Source organism: Desmodus rotundus, chromosome 7, assembly GCF_022682495.2.
Source record: "Desmodus rotundus isolate HL8 chromosome 7, HLdesRot8A.1, whole genome shotgun sequence".
In the NCBI taxonomy this organism is placed as follows: Eukaryota; Metazoa; Chordata; class Mammalia; order Chiroptera; family Phyllostomidae; genus Desmodus; species Desmodus rotundus.
In genome coordinates, this window is record NC_071393.1 from 97,586,074 (window position 1) to 97,606,987 (window position 20,914).

At 40.9% G+C, this 20,914-nt stretch overlaps 1 protein-coding gene across 1 annotated transcript; it reads left to right on the forward strand.

Annotated features, from left to right (window-relative positions):
* The first annotated feature begins 3,445 nt into the window (after positions 1 to 3,445).
* Positions 3,446 to 14,573, forward strand: SPESP1 (sperm equatorial segment protein 1). Its single transcript, XM_024567274.3, has 2 exons — positions 3,446 to 3,619; positions 13,576 to 14,573. The coding sequence occupies exons 1-2, from the start codon at positions 3,550 to 3,552 to the stop codon at positions 14,571 to 14,573; spliced, it is 1,068 nt and encodes a 355-aa protein (XP_024423042.1). The 5' UTR covers positions 3,446 to 3,549.
* Positions 14,574 to 20,914: the final 6,341 nt, after the last annotated feature.

Below are 20,914 nucleotides of genomic sequence, written 5' to 3' on the forward strand. Positions count from 1 at the left end.
ATTATGATAGAAAAGACTAAGTGGAAACCCACAGAGCTTTATCCTTCCTTCCCCAAATTGAAAGAGAAGCTGTACAAATTCCTTGGCTAATGACTATGGGAAGGGTCACCATCGAAGGTTTGAAATCTGCATTTGACCTGCCGGCTTGGTTGGGGATGAAAATGGATGGATCTTGAAGAATGACTGAGGATTATAAACTCAATAAGGTAATACATTCAACTGCCAATGCTTTTCCAGGTGTGGTCTCTTTTGAGGAACATACCAGCAGAGGTGCTGGCAGGAAGCCACTGCCTGAGCAAATGCCCCCCACCCCATCTGTGTAATAGATAAAACATACCAGGAGCAATTTGCTTTCACCTGGAAGCAACTGTTGAACACCATCTTGCCTTAGTGTTGATGTAACTATAATAAGAGTCTGTGTCACTCTTTGGTAAGCAGAGATCAAGATCATCTCACTAGCCCACAGGATATCATAGTGGCCCATCAGGTAGATGAGCTGTCCAGTAGCACTCCATTATTAAGTGGAAGAGTGTATGTGTGTGCGTGTGTGTGATCCATCTCTCTATACTCTTCTTGGTTATCATAGAGGCCAAAAGTCTATCAAACATTTCTCAGACTCTCTTGCCGCGTAGGTTCCAGTTAGGCTTTGACAATGAAAGATAGAAGGTGGGAGAAGGCTTATTTTGTTTGCATGAGGTCCCCCCCCCCCACCTATTTCTAGCTTACTTCCAGACAGCAGTAGCTGTGGACAAGAGTGGGCCCCTGGGTGCCTGTGTGTTTCGAGATGGCAATGGAAGCAGGCACTCTGGAAGTCACGCAATAAGTGATCCTGGACTCTGGCTGTGGTGGGGGCAACAAAAGCAGCAGGATTTCAGGTCTCGGGGATCCTGCAATGTCATGGCGGTGGCAGTACCAATGGCAGCACTGTCAGCAACAGGTGCTCCAGCTGGCTCTTCTGTGCAATGATCATGGGCTCTGTGCAACACCATTCATTAGTTATCTGTTGCCATGTAACACATTACTCTCAAACTAAGTGGCTTAAAACAACAAGCATTTTATATTACAGGTTTTGGCCAGGAATCTGAGCATGGCTTACCTGGATACCTCACATAGAAGCTGGCTTCCCTCACCATGAGAGAGCAAGAGAGTTAGAGAAGGTGCCCAATATGGAAGCCACAGGGCTTTGTGTTCTGATCTCTGAAGTGACATCCAATCACTTTTGTTGTATTCTGTTCATTAGAATCAAGTTACTAGGCCCAGCCCACAATGAAGTTAATATTTACTGAGTACTTGTTGTGTGCCAGGTCCACACACTCTGCCTCCTCCTGTTCTAAGCCATTGACTTGTCTGAGTTCAGAAGCTCTCTCAGCATTCCTGAGTTCCCCCCAAGGCGCAGGAACACTAGAATGTTCACCGGATCTGAGCTACCCATCTGACTTGCCCACTTAGCTGAGTCAGCCACGGCTGCACAATTGATCTGGCCTCATACTGGACATGCAGCATATCTGAGAAACTTGAAATTTCCTGTGAATACTACCCTGGAAAGGAAGACGCAAGCAGTTTCTGCAACCACTCCCCCCTGCCACCGAACCTATGAGGGGGGTCTGTATGCAAACTGCAACCCTCCTTTTCTGCTCCCAGAAACTTTACCGTGGATCAAGGAAACTGACCTTACATCATCCTGAATCTGTCCCTAACCAATGGTTTATGCTCTCCTGTCCTCCAGGTTTCTTGGCTTTTGATATTCAAAGCCAAGCATATCCACCTAAAACACAAACAAAACAATTGAAACTTTTTGCCTAAATAGCACTCTTACACAAGTACTTTGATTTCTAGCCCCAACATGAAACCACTCCACTAAAACTGTTTAGCTGAGGATCATGTTGCTCAATCTCAGTCCTTCTCTCATTTGACTTCTCAGAGGCATTTGACAGTTTTGTACTCCTCCTCTTCCATGAAGCTTCTGTGTTCTCCTGGTTTTCAACTTCCCACTCTCAGTCTCCTTTGCTGGTCCATTCTTCTCTTTCTAGCCTACCCAGGGATCTGCCTAAGGTCCAATGACCTTCTCACTCTAAAAACTCTCCTCAAGTAATCTCATACATCCCCACTCCTAGACAGCGACGCCTCCTAACCCTCCATCTCCATCTCAGTTCTCCGGGGCCCTACATCCATCTGTTCCTATACTAGCCACTCCAGTAGGTCACAGCCCATCTCAGTAGAACAAAGTTGAAACTAAACTTCTCCTCCTACTCACCCTCCATCCCTGTGTTACCCATCTCACACCACATGAAGAGGTACCCAGAAATATGAGCTAGGTACCTCCCTCTTCACCTCCCTCATTCCTCACATTCAATTTCCCAGTCTTGTTGATTCTAGCTCTAAATGTCTGTCAAATCTGTCCACATGTCTCATGCCCTCTGCCACCCTGAGCCCAGCCCTCTATTAATCTATGCCTATATTACTGGAACAGCCTCCTAATTTGGCTCCCTGCCTCCAGCCTGGCTTCCCTCCAACCCGTTCTTTATGCTATAAGGAGTGAGCTTTCTGAAATGCAAATCTAATCACACAATTCTCAGCAGTATGTCCCCAACACCTCAGAATAAAATCCAAGCCCATTGCTTCCTGAAGCAGCGATTACTGGTGTATGAATTTAAAAAATTATTGTACAGTAAAATACTTCGTGTAGACATGTTTAGTTAGATTCTGTGGCCACCACAACTATCCATCACCCCCCCTCCAAAAAACTTCTTCATGCTCTTCCTTTATAGTCACCCCCCCACCCAATCCTTAACACCTGACAACCACCTATCTATTCTCCATCGCTACAGGTTTGTCTTTCCGGAAAAAAAGAGGGGAGGAGAGGATGTAATCTTTTGAAAAAGTAAAACAAATCCCAAGCCCCTTAAAGTGTCTTTAATGCCTCTGCCTACCTGTCCTCCCTCACCTCCAACAACTGCCCCCCACCCCTTGCAATCAGACTGAACTATTTTCAGTTCCTGTGGAGCTCCACGCTTTCTTTCAACTAGGCAACCTATTCTCAACTCTTTTAGAGAGGAGTCACACGGAGGTGCGCTCCACAGTGTCCAGCACTTCCTCCACTGTAACACTTTCAAGCTGTTGCAATGGCCAGGTTGTCTCTTCCTACAGTTCCTTCCTCGCGGGGATCGTGCTTTAGACACTGTTATACGCCCAGCTTCCCTGGAAACGCCGAGCTCCACCACCCCCAACTCCGCAGGGCTCCTGCACTGGTTTGGGCGTCAAGACTTTCCGAGGCCCTCGCGGGGAGCCAAGTTCTGCAGGCCGAGAGAGCACGCGCACCGGGGCGGGGCGGGGCGGGGCGGGGCGTGGTCACCCTGCCCTTGGTGCTTGGCCCTGGGAGGGGGCGGGGCTCCGTAGCTCTTACTCCCCACCCCCCAGCCCTGGCTGCGCTTGCGTGCTGGGGGCAGCCGTTGCCGGGCTCCTACGGCTCTGAGACCTCCTTTTTTGGCCCTGAAATACCTGGCCTGTTGGCCCAGGACGTTCCAGTCGCCTGTCAGAGTTCTGCGGACGATGCCCGTGAGGTCCTTAGTCCTTCTAGTTGTGCTGTTGCTCTGGCCTTCGTTCCTGCCAGCGTATCCGAGTGAGTGACCCAGCCTGACGGAGCGACGACCCGGGGGACACACCTGGGGGATCCTCCGGGTTCCGGGGCCCACCAGAGTTCCGGCTCTTCTTTGCCCCGGCCCTACACTCCTCCTAAACGCCACTGCCCAGGGGCCTGGCCTTTGATGCCAAGGTGTGTCCCTCTTCTCCTTCTCGTCTCCGACCTGCACGCTGCGGGACTGACCTGGCAATGCAAACGCAGCGGTCCAGGCAGCGGGTCCCAGACTTGACCCGGGATGCGCGGACTGGGCAAATGGGGCTCGCGGGTATGACCTCCTCACCCCTGCGAGGAGGGCCCTGGGTGTTAACGCTGTCCCCTTCTACGTGAGAGTCTCTGCAATAAAGCAGGGGGGCAAACTACAGACAGCGGGCCAAGGTGGCCTGTTTTTGTATGGCTGGAGGCAAAAATGGCTTTTACATTTTTAAGTGTGAATATGAAATGTGATCTTTAATGACAAGTGAAAAAAGTATGAAATTCCAATTTCATTGTTCATAAAGTTGTATTGGAACACAGACACAGGCATTCCTTTATGTATTGTCCATGGCTGCTTTCCCTTGTTTTAACAGCAGAGTTAGATAGTTGCCCAAAATATTTACCATCTGGCCCTTTACAGAGAAAGTTTAACCTCTGTGGTGAAACGCGGAGAACATGTGGACTATGCGTAGCGGTCTGGGACACTCATGGACGCCCTGTGCACTCCTACAGAGCATCCTTGGGAGCACAGAGTTAAAAACCTTTGTTAAGCAGAATTATAACTTACGACTTGTCCCTCCCTAATAGTTGAAAACTAGTAAGGTCAAATTTGGAGGCGTTAAGAGTGGACGCCTTGAGTTATTTAGTTAAGTTCAGCGTCTGATATTCCAGATATGACTTGTGCTTGTCCATCTAGGCTAACTGTAGTTCACTATAGCATTTTGTAATGTTGGGGTCTGGTTTAACCAAATAAAATTTATTAGGTAGGTGTAAAGGACTGAAGGGCATGCTAGTTATGCATGGCTACATTTCAGAATTGTAAAAAGGTTGTAGTTAGAAATTATATTTAAAAAAGGAAAATACAATGCAACCTAAATCATGAATAGCAGTGGCAAATGTTCTGGATAAAGCGTCTTCGATAACTTTAGCCCATTAAATAGTAACACTTATGATTGCTGTTTTGAACAAAAATCTTTGTAAAAATGTTCTTTACTGTAAAGGGACAGAACATACAGAAAATATATTATCTCGATGTCTTATACGTCATTATTACTAATATCAGTTATTGCATTTTGGTGGTTGTACATCAGTAGGTCACAACTGACTAACACACATGGAAAGTTTAGTTTAGGTGACATGATACAGTCACATAGTGCACTCTGGGACTGGCGAATAGCAGCCCCTGGATGGTCACTTAACTCACAGCAGTCTCCTACATACTAACTTCGTAATTTCATGGCCCGTTCTTTTCCTTTGAACCCTCTTCCCTAAACTTTCTTAAAGCTTATAGGAAATGAAAAGATACTTCTCAAAAAAAGGAATGATTTTGTGTTGAAGATATAGATGAATACAATAAGACACGAGGATAATATATACAGGTCAAAGATCATAGAAGATACCTTAGAAAATGTAATTTACTCCTTTTGTATAGAAGTGGATGAAAGGGTATGTAGGCAATGTTAACACTGCTACTTTATCCATCTCTGCCTCTCTCATTCTTTTTCTCTAAGTAATTTTAATTTTGTTTATTTTTGGAATAAGTATACCAAAAGAAACCAGGTTTATCACTGTGTTTGATTTAAATCAGTTACATATCCTTTATTTTACATGGCCACTATTCCAACCATTTTTTTTGTGTGTGAGAGAATCATAGAGAAAAAAAGTCTTCCCATGCCAAAGAAAAGGCACATGGGTTTTTATAATGAAAGTGCAACTTTGACAATTTTTTCCTGGAGTACTAATACAGTTTTGAAGTTATTTTATACAAAAATCCTTGGCATTATATTAAGTAATTACATTTGTTGAAAACCTCAGTACTTCTGGTGACTGCTGCTACCTTTCTGATAGACCACCCAAGTTTAGCTCGTATTTGTTTAGTTTAAATTCAGCATGACATGAATGGAACTTGGGTGTAGAGCAGTCTACATACATTTTCTACATACACATACATCCTGATGGTGCTGGATAAACACCTAACTATATATTTAATTTTTTTTGTGTATATATATATATATATATATATATATATATATATATAGTCGATTAATATCTTTACATCTGATTTTTTCATAGTTTTAGTTTTAAATATTTTCCAATTTAAAAAATTATTCCTCTTTAATATTTACACTGTATGGCTGTAATGGGTATTCAGCTGGAGGTCCCCCAAAATGAGAAAACCACCATAGCTATCACTTGGGAGATGAGGGAAGTGGAGCAGGGCCATTGAGAGCACAGCTGAAGAACTTGGCCAGTGTTTTAATAACATTAAAAAGCTGTGCCTGTGCTCAGAGCCAGGGAGATGGGCATGACTCTAACCTGTGATACGATGTAGCCGGAAGGACCTCCTGCTCCTGTGAGAGCAGCTTGGAGGTGGCTTCTGTGTCACGGGACCCCATTTGCCAGGACTAACAATGGCAGCTGAGAAAGGCAGAAGAAACCAGACTACTGGTAGGTGTAACCCAGTGTGGGAGGAGCTGGAAATGGGGTTATGGGGGAAGATCTACGCCAGGATTTAAACCCAGGCGTGGCAGCCATGCTGGGGCTTAACCATGCAGTTTTGGGAGTGGAGGGGGCCTCTCTTGAGCACGCAGCTTAGAAAACAGGAAAGCAGGATGTAGCAGCTGTGTGGAGCTCTCTCTCTTGATCAGGTGGTTTGGAAGGATGCAGGATTCCCCGACCCACTATGAGGATGCAGTTATGGATTAAGAATGGGAGCCTAGCTGAGCTATGGACTTCTATGTTCTTTGCCTGAGATGCGGTACCCCTGACTGTTCTGGTTTGGCAAGGGGAGGCAGGACTGTGTGTGTGTGTTTGTGGGTGTTTTAAAGGGACTTTGGGATTTAACGGCTACATTCCACCATTAATCTGAACCTGTATAACTTCTGAATAGATAGTTCCTTTCCTTTTTACCAAATTCTGCCTTTGAGAGCCATAATTCCTACCAGCAGTGGGCAAAGAAGAACCATAGAACAACAACAAAAACCCCAGGCAGGAGGGTTTCTGTAACACGACTTGCCTTTTTTTAAGTGAGAATTTTTCTTCTTTTTGAAAAATGTATAACTTTCAAAATAATGTTAACATAATTGGTATATATTCAAGTACTATTAACTGATATTAAAATAAATTACATAATTTGTCTTATACACTTTGAAGTCACTAAGTATTCATGGGCCTAGACCTACAAACACAAGAATGTGAGGCTTCCAGTCAGGATGGTGGAGTAGGTAAATGTGGTACTCATCTCTTCCCATGACCACAGAAAAATTATAAAGAAACTACAGAACAACCATCAGTCAGAACTGCCTGAAATCTAGCTGAACATATGTTGTATAACTAAGCATATACAGAAGAAGCCACATTGAGACTGGTAGGAGGGGCTGAGATGCAGAACAGATTGGTTTCACACCCACGTGTGATGGTTAAAAATCAGGAGGTTTATCTCAGCTGCAGAGGTGCCCCTGAGGGAGCAAGAGGTTCCAGCCCCACACTAGACTCCCCAACCCAGGTTTCCAGTGCTGGGAAGAGAAGTTCTCATAACCTCTGGTTGTGAGAAACCAGCAGGGATTGTGGCTGAGTGAGATGGTGGACTTCTGGAGTCCCAGGTGTTCTTCTTAGTGGCCATGCACACATTTACTAAGACTTACTTGCTCTGAGCTCCAGCACTGGGATACCAGCTTGAAAGGTGCCAGAGACACATAGGGAGGAACTGAGTTGCTTGGCTTTGGGGTGAGGGCTGGAGGGGCAGAAGCCATTGTTCTTTCATTGTTCCCTCCCCCTGCAGGCTCAGGCAGGTGCTATATCTGAGTCTCCATCAACCTGGCTAACACTGTTCATCCCACCCTGGTGATCCCTGAGACTCTACCCTTTGTTGGACCATCTAAGTCATTTCCAGTGGTTTTTCCATACAAATAGCCTGTCTCGACTGATGTTGTGAACTTTCCTAAAATCTCTCAAAGGTTGGCCTCTCCCAGGCACCTCCAAACCCAGCTCAAGTAGCAGCTCTTTGTGGAATACTTTGTAGTTCATGTTGGATAACCCCAAGCAGGGTTAGGGTTAAGGTTAGGGTTGGCCCCCAGGAAGCCCCAGAGCCAACACAGTGGGTGGATAGCTTCAGACCACATCAGAGCACCAACCAACCACTTTCACATTCAACACAGTCAACGGGCAGACTCATCAGGCAGGAGAGCCCCACCAAAGCAATCCTGTTTTGTGGGGTTGGTCCCTGTACAGCAGCTCCTCTGTGGTAGCTGCTGCTGTTCCTTGCAGCCATTTGACCTGGGGGTAAATCCCTCTTATGGAAATAGATAGTAAGCATAAAAATGACATTGAAACCATAAAAAGAACCAGTCAAAAATGAAGAATACAATATCTGAAATGAAGAATACACTACTAGGAATCAACAGCAGATTAGATGAAGCAGGGAATCAAATTAGCAATTTGGAAGACAGGTAGCAGAAAACACCCAATCAAACCAGAAAAAAAAAAAGAATTTTTAAAAATGAGGATAGTTTAAGGGACCTCTGGGACAATATCAGTGTAACAACATCCACATTGTAAGGATACCAAAAGGAGAAGAGAGAGAGAGAGAGAGCAATGGATTGAGAACCTATTTTAAGAAATATTGTCTGAAAACTTTCATAACCTGGTGAAGGAAAAAGACACACAAGTCCAGGAGGTACAGAGTCCCAACCAAGATGAACCCAAAGAGGCCCACACAAAGACACATCATAATTAAAATGCCAAAGGTTAAAGACAAAGAGAATCTTAAAAGCAGCAAGAGAAAAGCCAATTAGTTACCTACAAGGCAGCTCCCATAAGACTGTCAGCTGATTTCTCAACAGAAACTTTGCAGGCCAGAAGGGATTGGCATAAAATATTCAAAGTGATGAAAAGTATGGATCTACAACCAAGACTACTGTACCCAGCAAGGCTATCATTTAAATTGAAGGAGAAATAAAGAGCTTCCCAGACCAGAAAATGCTAAAGCAGTTCATCACCAATAAATCAGTATTACAAGAAATGTTAAAGGGACTTCTTTCAGAAGAAAGAAATAAAAGAGGAACATCAATATAAATAATATAATGGCAATGAATGCTACCTATTGAGAATCACTTTAAATGTAAGTGGATTAAATGCTCCAATCAAAAGACAGGGTAGCTGAATGGATAAGAAAAGAAGACCCATTAATATGCTACCTATAAGAGGCCCACTTGAGATTAGATACACATGGGCTGAAAGTACAGGGATGGAAAAAGATACTTTATGTAAACAGAAATGAACAAAAACCTGGGGTAGCAATACTTATATCAGACAAGATACTTTAAAACAAAGGCTATATCAAGAGACACACAAAAAAGATGTTACATAACAATAAAGAGATCAATCCAGCAAGAGGATATATAACCTTTGTAAACATTTACGCACCCAACATAGGAGCACCTAAATATATAAAGCAAATATTGATGGGCATAAAGAGAAAGATAGACAGTGAAACAGTCATAGAAGGGGACTTTCATGGCCCATTGACACCAATGGACAGATCTTCCAGACAGAAAATCCAAAAGGAAACAGCAGTCTTAAATGACACATTAGACTTGATAGATTTAATTGATACTTTTAGAGTATTTTACCCAAAGCAACAAAACATACGTTCTTTTCAAGTGCACATGGAACATTTTTTAGGGTAGACCACATGTCAGGACACAAAACAAATCTCAGTAAATTTAAGAAGATTGAAATCATATGAACCACCTTCTCCAACCACAATAGTATGAAACTAGAAACCAATTACAAGAAAGAAACTGAAAACACACAAACACACAAAGGCAAAATAACATGTTACTAAACAATGAATGGGTTAACAATGAGATCAACGAAGAAATAAAAAGATACGTTGAAACAAATGGAAATGAGAACACAACCCCAAATCTATGGGACCCAGCAAAAGCAGTCCTAAGAGGGAAATTCATAGCATTACAGGCCTACCTCAAGAAACAAGAAACATCTCAAATAAATAATCTAACTTTCCAGTTAAACGAACTGGAAGAAGAACAACAAATAAAGTCCCAAGTGGTCAGAGCAGAAATAAACAATAGAGTCTAAATATATATATTACATATATATATTTTATATATATATCAAATGATATATATATTTTTATATATAAATATATTTTTCATTGATCTTTTATATATCTTTTATATACATATAAAAGATCAATGAAACCAATACCTGTTTTTTTAAAAAGATAAACAAGATTAATAAACCTTTAACCACATTGATCAAGAAAAAGAAAGAGGGGGATGGGGATGGGGAGGTGGAGGCGGGTGTGGGGGCATAAATGGTGGTAGCAGGAGATCTGACTTGGGGTGGTGAACACACAGCACAGTGTGCAGATGAGTGTTGTGCAATTTTGCACCTGAAACATGTGTAATGTTGTTAACCAGTGTCACCCCAATAAAGTTCAATAAAAAGGGGGAAAAAAGAAAAAGAGAGAAAGGACCCAAGTAAATAAAATAAAAAATGAAAGAGAAGTAACAATTGACGCCACAGAAAGAAAGAAATGACATACTGATACATGCTACACTATAGATGACCTTGAAAACATGCTAAGTGAAAGAAGCCAGTCACAAAAGACCACATATTGTGTGATTTCATTTATGTATAATGTGTACAGTGGGAAAATCCATAGACACAGAAAGTAGGTTAGTCGTTGCCTAGGCTGAGGGATAGGGGCAATTTGGAATGAATTTATTTTGGGAGTGATGAAACTGTTTTCAACTTAGATGGTGGTGATAGTTGCATAACTGTGAGTATACTAAAAATTATTGAATTGTCTCCCTTAAAATATGGATTAGATAAATTATGAAGATACATTAACATTGCTTAAGATTATAATGTACTTAAAATTATGTTAATGCAGTGTTACTTTAGGGATGATAAAATCCAATAAAATAAAATTAATGGAACTTAAGCAAATTTAGTGACCTAAACTTATACTAGGACATTTAGCAAGGGCCAGTTAGAAGACATGCAGGGGCTTCCTGAAAATTGGAACTGTTGAACTTCAATGTTCGTGATGTTGTTTTAGATAAACTTCAGACTTAGGAATCTAGAAAAATATGGTTAAAGCTGTATCTCCCATTATGAAAACTGCCTGCTTTGCCTAAAATAAGAGAATATTATTTTATTGCCCAGAGTTTTCCCTTAATAATTATTGGATGATTAGCGCAACCCCTCTCCCACCTCCCAAAAGCCAAACAAAAACAAAAACAGTTTTTAGACCAGCAGATTTAATTAATTTATTTATTTTTAAAGATTTTATTTATTTATTTTTAGAGAAAGGGGAAGGGAGGGAAAAAGAGAGAGAGAGAAGCATGGAAGTTCGAGAGAAACATTGATCAGTTGCTTCTTGACACGCTCCCAACAGGGGACCTGGCCCACAACCCCGGCGTGTGCCCTGACCTGGAATTGAACCTGCGAATTTTTGCTTTGCAGGGACGATGTCCAACTCACTGAGCCACACCAGTCAGGGCCAGCAGACTTATTTTAAACATAATATGAAGTTGAGTTTTCCTCAACAACAGTTATTTTATACATTTTTCTTAATTTAAGATAAATTACTGGAGGCACAATTAATTTACATACTTGCAGCTTTTGGTTCATTCATTCAATCATTTAATTAACAAATGCTTTTTGATTGTCTGCTGTAGCTGGGGGCACTGGCTGGGGGATACAGAGAGCAAAGCAGACACTGTCACAGTCTCAAAGAGCTTACAATATGTAGCAGTTAACAATCATTAAACAAATATATACAGTTAAAATTATCCTAAATTCTATAAAGGAAAAAATCAGTGTACTAGAGATAGACTAATGAAGGATCTCAGGATTATAAGGAAAGTAAGGAAGTTACTTTCTTTACTAAGGAAGTAAATATGCACATGAAAATTCTAGGTTTATTGTTTAAAAAATATTGCCTGCTTGACTGGCATAATAAAAATTGCCTTTAACTTGTGTTTCTGTCATGAACAGTGAATTTTAGAAAGTTTTCATGCTAATTGGCTTTTATGTTGCTCCTTATACCCTCTTCTTCCTCCTTTTATTGGCCCTTCTATGGGAAGGAAATACATGTTTTGAATGTACTTTTTGTTGATTGAAATTTTATATTTCATTGTTCATTTTAAATTATGATTTCTATCATTTTCCTAGAATAAACTCAAAACTAATTAATTTGCCCTTTACCTCTGTGTGAAGGGAATTTATTCATTTGTAAGTAATCGACTGTCAGTTCCTGCCCATATTTTATAGTAAGAAAATATATTAAATTTGGATCAGTTATTTTTTGTATTTCAAAATACATCTTAATATATCAAAGGTAACTGGTCCAGTTTCAGTACAGCAAACTTTTGTATATTTTGAAAATCTCATTTTATTGATTGATTGATTATATTTTAACATTCACATGTATTTTAAAATAGAGTTGTGTCTTCCCAGACAACTTTATCACTACGCACCTATTGTTCTGCCTGCACCCTTGTGTCATCCCTTTATGACAACACTGCGCAGTCGTTACATGTACCTGCTTTGAAGCAAGACGGCATTTACCGCTGACACGCTGGATATGATCTTAGGCAAATTACTTGTCCTTTCTAAGCACCCTCCTTTCCCTCTTCATAAAAGCACATTCAAAGGCCTTAGTATAGTGCCTGGCACGGAATAATCACTCCGTCAGTTGAAGCTGCTGTGGTCTTTCTAATCACTGGTTTCTAATTGCCCCCTCAGACCGCATGCCACTTTGTTCCTACAGTTGTTCTACCATTTTGTTTACTTCCCTGTTGTTTGCCGTGTGACTAGTTCTCTCCGTTCTATTTCAAGAAGAGAAGTGCAGACAGCCTCAACCTCAGCTATAACTTCCAGTCTGTGATTCTCACTAACCTCGAGCCTGCTTAGCAGGTAGCCATCCTATTAACTAGAGGCACTGGAAAGCAGCCTTGTGGTTTTTCAAAGTGGAAGGGACTCATAGTTTAGCCACGTTCTGAGACATTGTCGTGTTTGGATGGATCACTAACTGGTAAAATAGGGGAGATGTTATAAAGTACACCAGTAGAGGCTACAGTCAAAGTTTAATAACACAACTTCTAACAGACTAGCCTGGTCTTTGTAAGAGTTTGAAGTTGGTTCATCTTTCCAGCTTCTCCTAAAAAATGGGATAAAGCATACAGTGGCCAGGGCCATTTGTAAGGATACTTGAGGCTTGACTCTCATTTACTACCTTGCCTGCAAACATTTGTATAAAGACCAAGATGATTTGCAAGAGCAGTTCTGATTAGTAGAACTGAGAAGGTCAATATGAAACGTGTGGATATTTTAGGGGCACAAAAGTAGGAGATGGGAAGTGTGTGGGGAGAGGATGGATTTAGCAACAGAACAATGTAAACATAATTGGTACATGAAGAAATAAGGCAAAGCAAGGTAGAAGGTCAGGTGTTGATACACAGCCATGAACAGGCTTTTTAGTGTACTGGCCCTGACTGGGGATTAAGCCTGCAACCTAGGTATGTACCCCGACCAGGAATTGAACCCACAACCTTTATGTGTATGGGACAAAGCTCCAACCAACTAAGCCACCCAGCCAGGGCTTTGCCTTAACGTTAAGTGATATCACATGAAGTAAATTTGGGTATATTTTGTCAATGTCATATATCATAATAAATGACACATTATTTGCTTGTTTTTCCCTTAAGGCACAACTGTGACATCTGATGAAGAAAAAAATGTGAATCATTATGTACAAGTTTTACAGAACCTACTACTAAGTGTTCCCACTAGGGAGCCAGCCAGCGAGAAAAAATCAGCATCTCCAAATAATGTTTACTCTACGAGATCGAAGGCATCAAAACTTAAGGCGATAATTACACCTGACAAAGCTTCAACTGAGAATCTTGTAACCACCCCTGTGAGTGATAGAACTACAAGTTTTCCGACTAGAAGCTTCTCACTGGAACAAAGGAGAAAAAAAAATACTAAAAGTACAGCATTCTGGTCTATTAAACCAAGCAATATTTCTGTTGTTTTACGTGCAAAGGAGCCTTATATTGTAAAGGAAGAGCCGGAGCCGGAGCCGGAGCAGGAGCCAAAAGTAAAACACACTGAGGCACCGATGCTATGGCCATATGTCACTGAATTTCCTCCAAGCCCTCCAAGTAGGAGCACTGACTGGGACACCTCCACTGAACTAGAAGATGTTCCTCAGCTCTTGGGTGAATATGAAACACAAACATTTGAAAAACACCCACGAATTTTGGGTAATGAAGAAATTTTGAAAAAAATTTCAGATATCAGTTGGAAAGTGCATCAGGTACCTCTTGCTGAGAGCCTCCGGCCAGAATATAGGGAGGACATTCAGGCCGTCAGAGAGCACCTGAAACGAAGCCTGGCTGTAGCGGCGGCGGCAGAACACAGGTTGAGCAAGATGTATAGGTCCCAGTTATTACCACTAGGGCAAAACGGTTTCGAAATCGATGACGTTGAAACTGTTATTAACACGCTGTATAACTCCAGATCAAAGTTATCTCAATATTTAGATACTAGATATGTCCCATCGGAGATGAGAGGAAAAGCTATTACAGTAATCAATACATTGAAAAAAATATTATGTGTAAGTCGACTAGAAGTTCAAAACCTTATTAGGAAGTTATTAAACAATAATATAAAAATTTTAAACCTACTTGATGTTCCATGACAAAGGTGACTTAGGAGAACTTGGCATATATTCAGAGGCGGAATAAGCATATTAGTGATTCAAAAGTTGTATAAAAATATTTTCCATTGTTCAATGTGCTAACATCTTTATGTCACATGTTATGAAAATTTTTCATATGCACTAATATGCTTTATGATTTAAAATAAAATTTTGGTTCAGGAGTTTGTAGTTTTCTTTCATTAATTAATTTTAAAAGTTATGAAGGTCTAGTCTTAGAAATGTTTAAGCTTTGATTTTGCTTGAGTAAATTAGTTAAATCCACCCTTTTTATAAGCATGAAGACACTGCAATCTATATATGTGGCTTGTTGATTGCCTATTAACATGAATTTTTAGGGTATATGGCTGTTATTACTCTTGAAGGGAATCTGAGTTTTCTGTCTGAATAGCATAGAAAAGTAGAGCTTGTATCAAAACTACTTTCATTTGGATATATGTATGCCTCCTTTGAGAGGTAGGTGATTTATTAAGATATCTCTTTCCCTTTGTTGTTAAGTATTTTTGGAGTATCCGTGAGGGACCGTGACCTGGACTGGTAGTAAAGTCATCCTCACTTACTTCTGTTTTGCTTTTTAAGTGCGTGTAAGTCCTACATTTCCATTAAGGTTTACTGTGTGTCGTGTACTCTATGGTTTTTGACAAATGCATAATGACATGTACCCACCATGGCAGGGTCATACACAGTAGTTTCCCCTAAAAATCCCCTGTGCTCCACCTATTCACCTCTCCCTCTTTTTACCCCACGCCTCCAACCCCTGGCAACCCTGATATTTTTAGTCTCTACACTTCTGCCTTTTCCAGAATGTCATATAGCATAGGCAGAAGCGTGTAGTGTACAGACTTCAAATTGGCTTATTTCACTTAGCAATAGGTATTTAAGGTCCCTCCATGTCTTTCGCGGCTGGATAGCTCATTTCTTTTACTGCTAAATAGTATTACATTGTATAGATACACCACAATTTTTCCAGTTTATTGAAGGACATCTTGGTTGCTTCCAAGATTTGGTGATTATGAATAAGGCTGCTGTCAACACCTGTGTATGGGTTTTTGTGTAGACACAAGTTTTCAATTGTGCCAGTTCTTTCAAACTTTGGAACATACAATATTTTAGCAAACTTTTACATTTTGGCTGATATGATAGATGAAAAATACTATTTAGTTATTGTTTTAATATATAATTCTTTAATTATGAGTGAAGTTGGACTTCTTTTCACACTTACATTTTTATTTCTGGAAATGGTCTGTTCATGTTTAGTTCTCTATTGGTTTGCTTTTTATTAGTGATAAAAACCTTTTTATATAATGAAGATTTGGAATTTTGTATCATATTTTTACAAATATTAGGTCCAGTTTATTATTCATCTTTCAACTTTTCCAGGTAGAAACTTAAAATATTTTTGAATCAAATTTATACTTTTTTTCTTTGGGGGCCTTTACGTTTTGTGTTCTGCCTTTTCCACTCTGAGGTTTTACAATATTCCTGTTTCATTCTAGTGTTTCAATTGTTTTATCTTTTTTTCTTTAAAAAAAAAACCACGCTTTTTAAAAGCAGTTGCAGGCAAATTGAGCAGAAGGTACAGAGGTTCCCTATGTGCACCGTACCCGTCACCGCAAAGCCTTCCGCGTTGTCAGTATCCGCACCAGAGAGGGGCATGTGTTACCACTCATGAACCCACACTGACACACCATTGTAATCCAAAGTCCACAGTACACATTAGGGTTCACTTCGGTGGTGTACATCCTGTGGGTTTGGACAAGCGTATAATTACGTGTGTGACCTTTATAGTATCCCTGACCTGAAATTCCTCCCTGCTCTGCTTAGATGTCCCTCCATCCCCGCGAACACCTGGCAGCCGCTAATCTTTTTAGTCTCTCCTTGCTTTCCCGTTTTCCAGAATGTCAGAAAGTTGGGATCATATAGTGTATAGCCTCTTCACATCGGCTTTTGTCACTTAGAAATAGGCATGTGAATGTCTTTCATGTCTTTTTATGGCTGGATGACTCATTCAGCGGTAGCTCTGAATAATATTCCATCGTGGGAAGGTACCATAGTTTGTTTAGCCATTTACTCATTCAATGATTCTTTGGTTTGTTCTAAGTTTGGGCAATTATTTATAAAGCTTCTAAAAACATCCATGTGCAGGTGTTTGTGTGAACATAAGCTTCCAATTTCTTTGGGTAAATACTCTGAACTGTGTGGGGGGTGAGGAAAGGCGGGGAAAAGGCATCTACTAGGAAGGGCTCCTATTGGCTAACTGGGCTCAATTTTAAAAACAAAGCCTAGCAGCCATTTCTGCACAGGGCTCTCACACAAACTGCACTTCATGGAAAAGCCAGCACAGAACTGCCTGCTGCACTGTGTGCCTGCCATCTGAGACTGCCCTCAGAAAGGAGTTCCTGGAATCCTGTTTGAACCAGTAGGACTGAGGCTTTCCCCATCCAATCAGAGCTGTGCTGCTCAGGCCAATCAGAGCTGCTCTATTCTGACCAATCAGGACAGTACCTTTTAGATCAATCAAACTGCAAGAATTTGGATTCCTCATTTGTATGAGAACAGATCAATCATGGACAAGGGCAGGGACTCCTGTTCCTATAAGTCAGCTCAGAGAGCACACTTTCCCTTTCCACTGAAAACTGAAGACTAAGGCTCCTGGCTGAACTGAAACAGGGACGATGTCTTGCCAGAGCAGAGCGGAGCAGAACAGACCATCTAGATGCAAAAGTGGAGACAACTGCAGTAGAATAAACAATAATAAATAAACAAAATAAAGTGCTAAACTGCAAGAAAAAAAAAAAGATGCAGAACAGAGCTGTCTACGTGGAGAGGGGCCTAGCCCCCGAGCTGTTCTACAGACATGCTGTTTTCACAGCTGTGTTGTATCACAATCGAGCTGTTTTTCACTGGATAAAGTTTCCTTCTGCACCCCACCCCAAACTGGGAACTTCTCTTGGTGTTGAATTGGTGCCAATTACCATCAGATGACAGGACCAAGGAGCACAGTAGCTTGATCATATAGTAAGAGTATGTTTAGTTTTGTAGAAACCATCACACTGTCTTCTGAAATAGCTGTACCATTTTGCATTCCCACCAGCAATGAATGAGAGTTCCTGTTCTTCCACATCTTCATCAGCATTTGCTGTTGTCAGTGTTCTGAATTGTTAACATTCTAATTGGTGTCTGGTGGTCTTCTGTTGTGACCTACTAGTTTTTTAATTAAACTTTTATTTTAATAATCATAGATAAACATGCAGTTGTAAAAAATAATACAAAGGGATCTGTTTAGTGTACTCTTCACCCATTTTACCCAATGGTAATAACTTTTAAAACTATAGTACAACATCACAACCAAGGTACAGATATTGAAACAAGATACAGAACATTTCCATCACCATAAGGAACCCTCATGTTGCACTTTTATAGCCACACCCACCTCCCTCCTGCCTTCATCTTCCTAGTCACTGGTAACCACCGTTCTGTTCTCCATTTCCATAATGTTGTCACTTTAAGAATGTTACACAAATAGAATCTTACAGTCCATAATTTTTTGGGATTGGCTTTCTTCATTCAATTCAATTCTCTGGAGATTCAGCAATGCATGAGATTGATACATGCATTCATTCTTTTTCATCGCTGAGCAGTATGTTTAACCATTCACCTGTTTAAGAACCTCTGGGGTTGTTTCCAGTTTTTGGCTGTTGCAAACGAAGCTTCTATAAACATTCGTTTACGGGCTTTTGAGTGAACATAAGTTTTTATGTCTCTGGGATAGATGCCCAGGTATCAAATGATTGTGTTGTATGGTAGTTGCACATTCACTTTTATAAGAAACTGCCCACTGTTTTCTAGGGCGGAAATGGCTGTACCATTTCCTACAGCCACCAGCAATATATGAGTTTCTGTGAAACCTAACCAGCATTTGGTGTTATCACTATCATTTAATATTTATTTATTTTTTAAAAATACAATTCAATGGTTTTAGTATATTCATAAAGTTTTAACCATCAAATCTAATTCCAGAATTTCATCACCACAAAATGAAAGCCCATACCTGTTAGTGGTCACTCCTCATCCTTCTCTCCCCCAGCCCCTGGAAACCACTAATCTGTGCTTTTTCTCTTATGGATTTGCTTATTCTGAACACTTTATATAATGCAATCATGCCACCCCCAGGAGGGAGGAGCAACTGTCCCTTCCATGATGAAAGGGGTTGATGTAAATGGCTGGCCATTCTGTTCAAGAGATGGTACCCTATGGGTTGCTCAGGTTCTTTCTTCCATTTAAAAAAAATATTTTATTGATTGTGCTATTACAGTTGTCCCAATTTTCCTCCCTTAGCCCTTCTCCATCCACTACTGCCCATTCCCTTCTACTTTCCCCCCTAGTTCATGACCATGGGTCATGCATATAACTTCTTTGGATTCTCAATTTCCTACACTGTTCCTAACATCACCCTCTCTATTCTGTACCTACAATTTGTACTTCTTAATCCCTGAACCTTTTCCTCCATTCTACCCCTCCCACCTCCCAGCTGATAACCTTCCAAATGATCTCCAAATCTATGATTCTGTTTCTGTTCTGGTTGTTTGCTTAGTTTGTTTTTTAGATTCAATTGTTGATAGTTATAAATTTATTGCCATTTTAATATTCATTGTTTTGATCTTGTTCTTTTTCTTAAATAAATCCCTTTAACATTTCATATAATAATGGCTTGGTGATGATGAACTCCTTTAGCTTTACCTTGTCTGGGAAGCTCCTTATCTGTCCTTCAATTACAAATGATAGCTTTGCTGGATAGAGTAATCTAGGTTGTAGATCCATACTTTTCATCACTTTGAATATTTTATGCCAATCCCTTCTGGTTTTCAAAGTTTCTGTTGAGAAATCAGCTGACAGTCTTATGGGAGCTCCCTTGTAGGTAACTAGTTGGCTTTTCTCTTGCTGCTTTTAAGATTCTCTCTTTGTCTTTAACCTTTGGCATTTTAGTTATGATGTGTCTTTGTGTAGGCCTCTTTGGGTTCATCTTGGTTGGGACTCTCTGTACCTCCTGGACTTGTGTGTCTATTTCCTTCACCAAATTAGGGAAGTTTTTTGTCATTATTTTTTCAAATAAGTTTTTAATTACTTGCTCTTTCTCTTCTCCCTCTGACACCCCTATAATTCAAATGTTGGAACATTTGAAGATGTCCTAGAGGCCTATCTTCATTTTTTTAAATTCTTTTTTCTTCTTGCCGTTCTCATTGAATGCCTTTTTCTTCCTTATGTTCCAAATCATTGATTTGATTCTCAGCTTCATCCACTCCACTGTTGATTCCCTGTAAATTTTTCTTTATTTAACTTAGCATAATCTTTATTTCTGCTTGGGTCTTTTTTATGTTGTTGAAGTACCCTATGAGTTCCTTGAGCATCCTAATAATCAGTGTTTTGAACACTGCATCTGATAGATTTCTTATCTCCATTTTGTTTAGTTCTTTTTCTGATGTTTTGTTCTGTTCTTTCATTTGGGCCATATTTCTTTGTCTCCTCATTTTGGCAGCATCCCTGTGTTTGTTTCTATGTATTAGGTAGAGCTGCTTTAACTCCCTCTCTTAGTAGCGTGGTGTGTTGTCGAAAAGCTCACTAGTAAGTTGGATGGGGCAGAGCCTTATGTAATCACCAGGGTGGGCAACCTGTGTCACTGCTCTGTGGCTCTTTGTGTGGGAGGGCTCAGAGAGGGGACAATGCTGCTGGCCTCTGGAGTTTTGTCTGGGAGGAAGCTGTCTCCCAGCACTTGCCCTGGTGCCAGACACTTCATTTTCTCCCTGTATGCCACTGGTGCCCTTCCAACTGTTGCTCTGGTGCTGAAGCCCAGAGGTAGTGAGTCTGTGTAAGTCCTAAGTCTGTTGTGGGCCCTTTAAGAACAGACTGCTAAGAATCCCACTATTTCTTCTGCTGCCCACTGCATGCCCCCCTCCAAGGTTTTTACAGCCAGAAGTTATAGTGACTTACCTTCCTGTCTCTGGAACCCTGGGCTGGGTGGTCTGGTGTGGGGCTGGGATCCCTTACTCCCAAGGTATCCCTCCCAATTTTTATCCACCACACATGGTGTGGGACTGCCTGTCCTCCGTCTTTGCATCTCCACATCACAGCCTGTCTTACCCATCTGGATGAATGTGGCTTCTTTAATTCCTTGGTTGTTTGACTTCCATACAGCTCAATTTTCTGATGATTCTGGGTGGTATTTGTTTTGTAGCCTAGCTGTAATTTTTCCTGTGGTTGTGAGAGGAGGCCAGCCATGTTCATCTATGCCTCCATCTTGACCAGAAGTCTGCTCAGCTTCTCTC

Bases quoted from the DNA above. Each gene is read 5' to 3' on its own strand.
- SPESP1 (XM_024567274.3), top strand. From the start codon at position 3,550: ATGCCCGTGAGGTCCTTAGTCCTTCTAGTTGTGCTGTTGCTCTGGCCT. The intron at 3,620-13,575 runs GTGAGTGACCCA...TTTTCCCTTAAG, and splicing joins GTTCCTGCCAGCGTATCCGA to GCACAACTGTGACATCTGAT.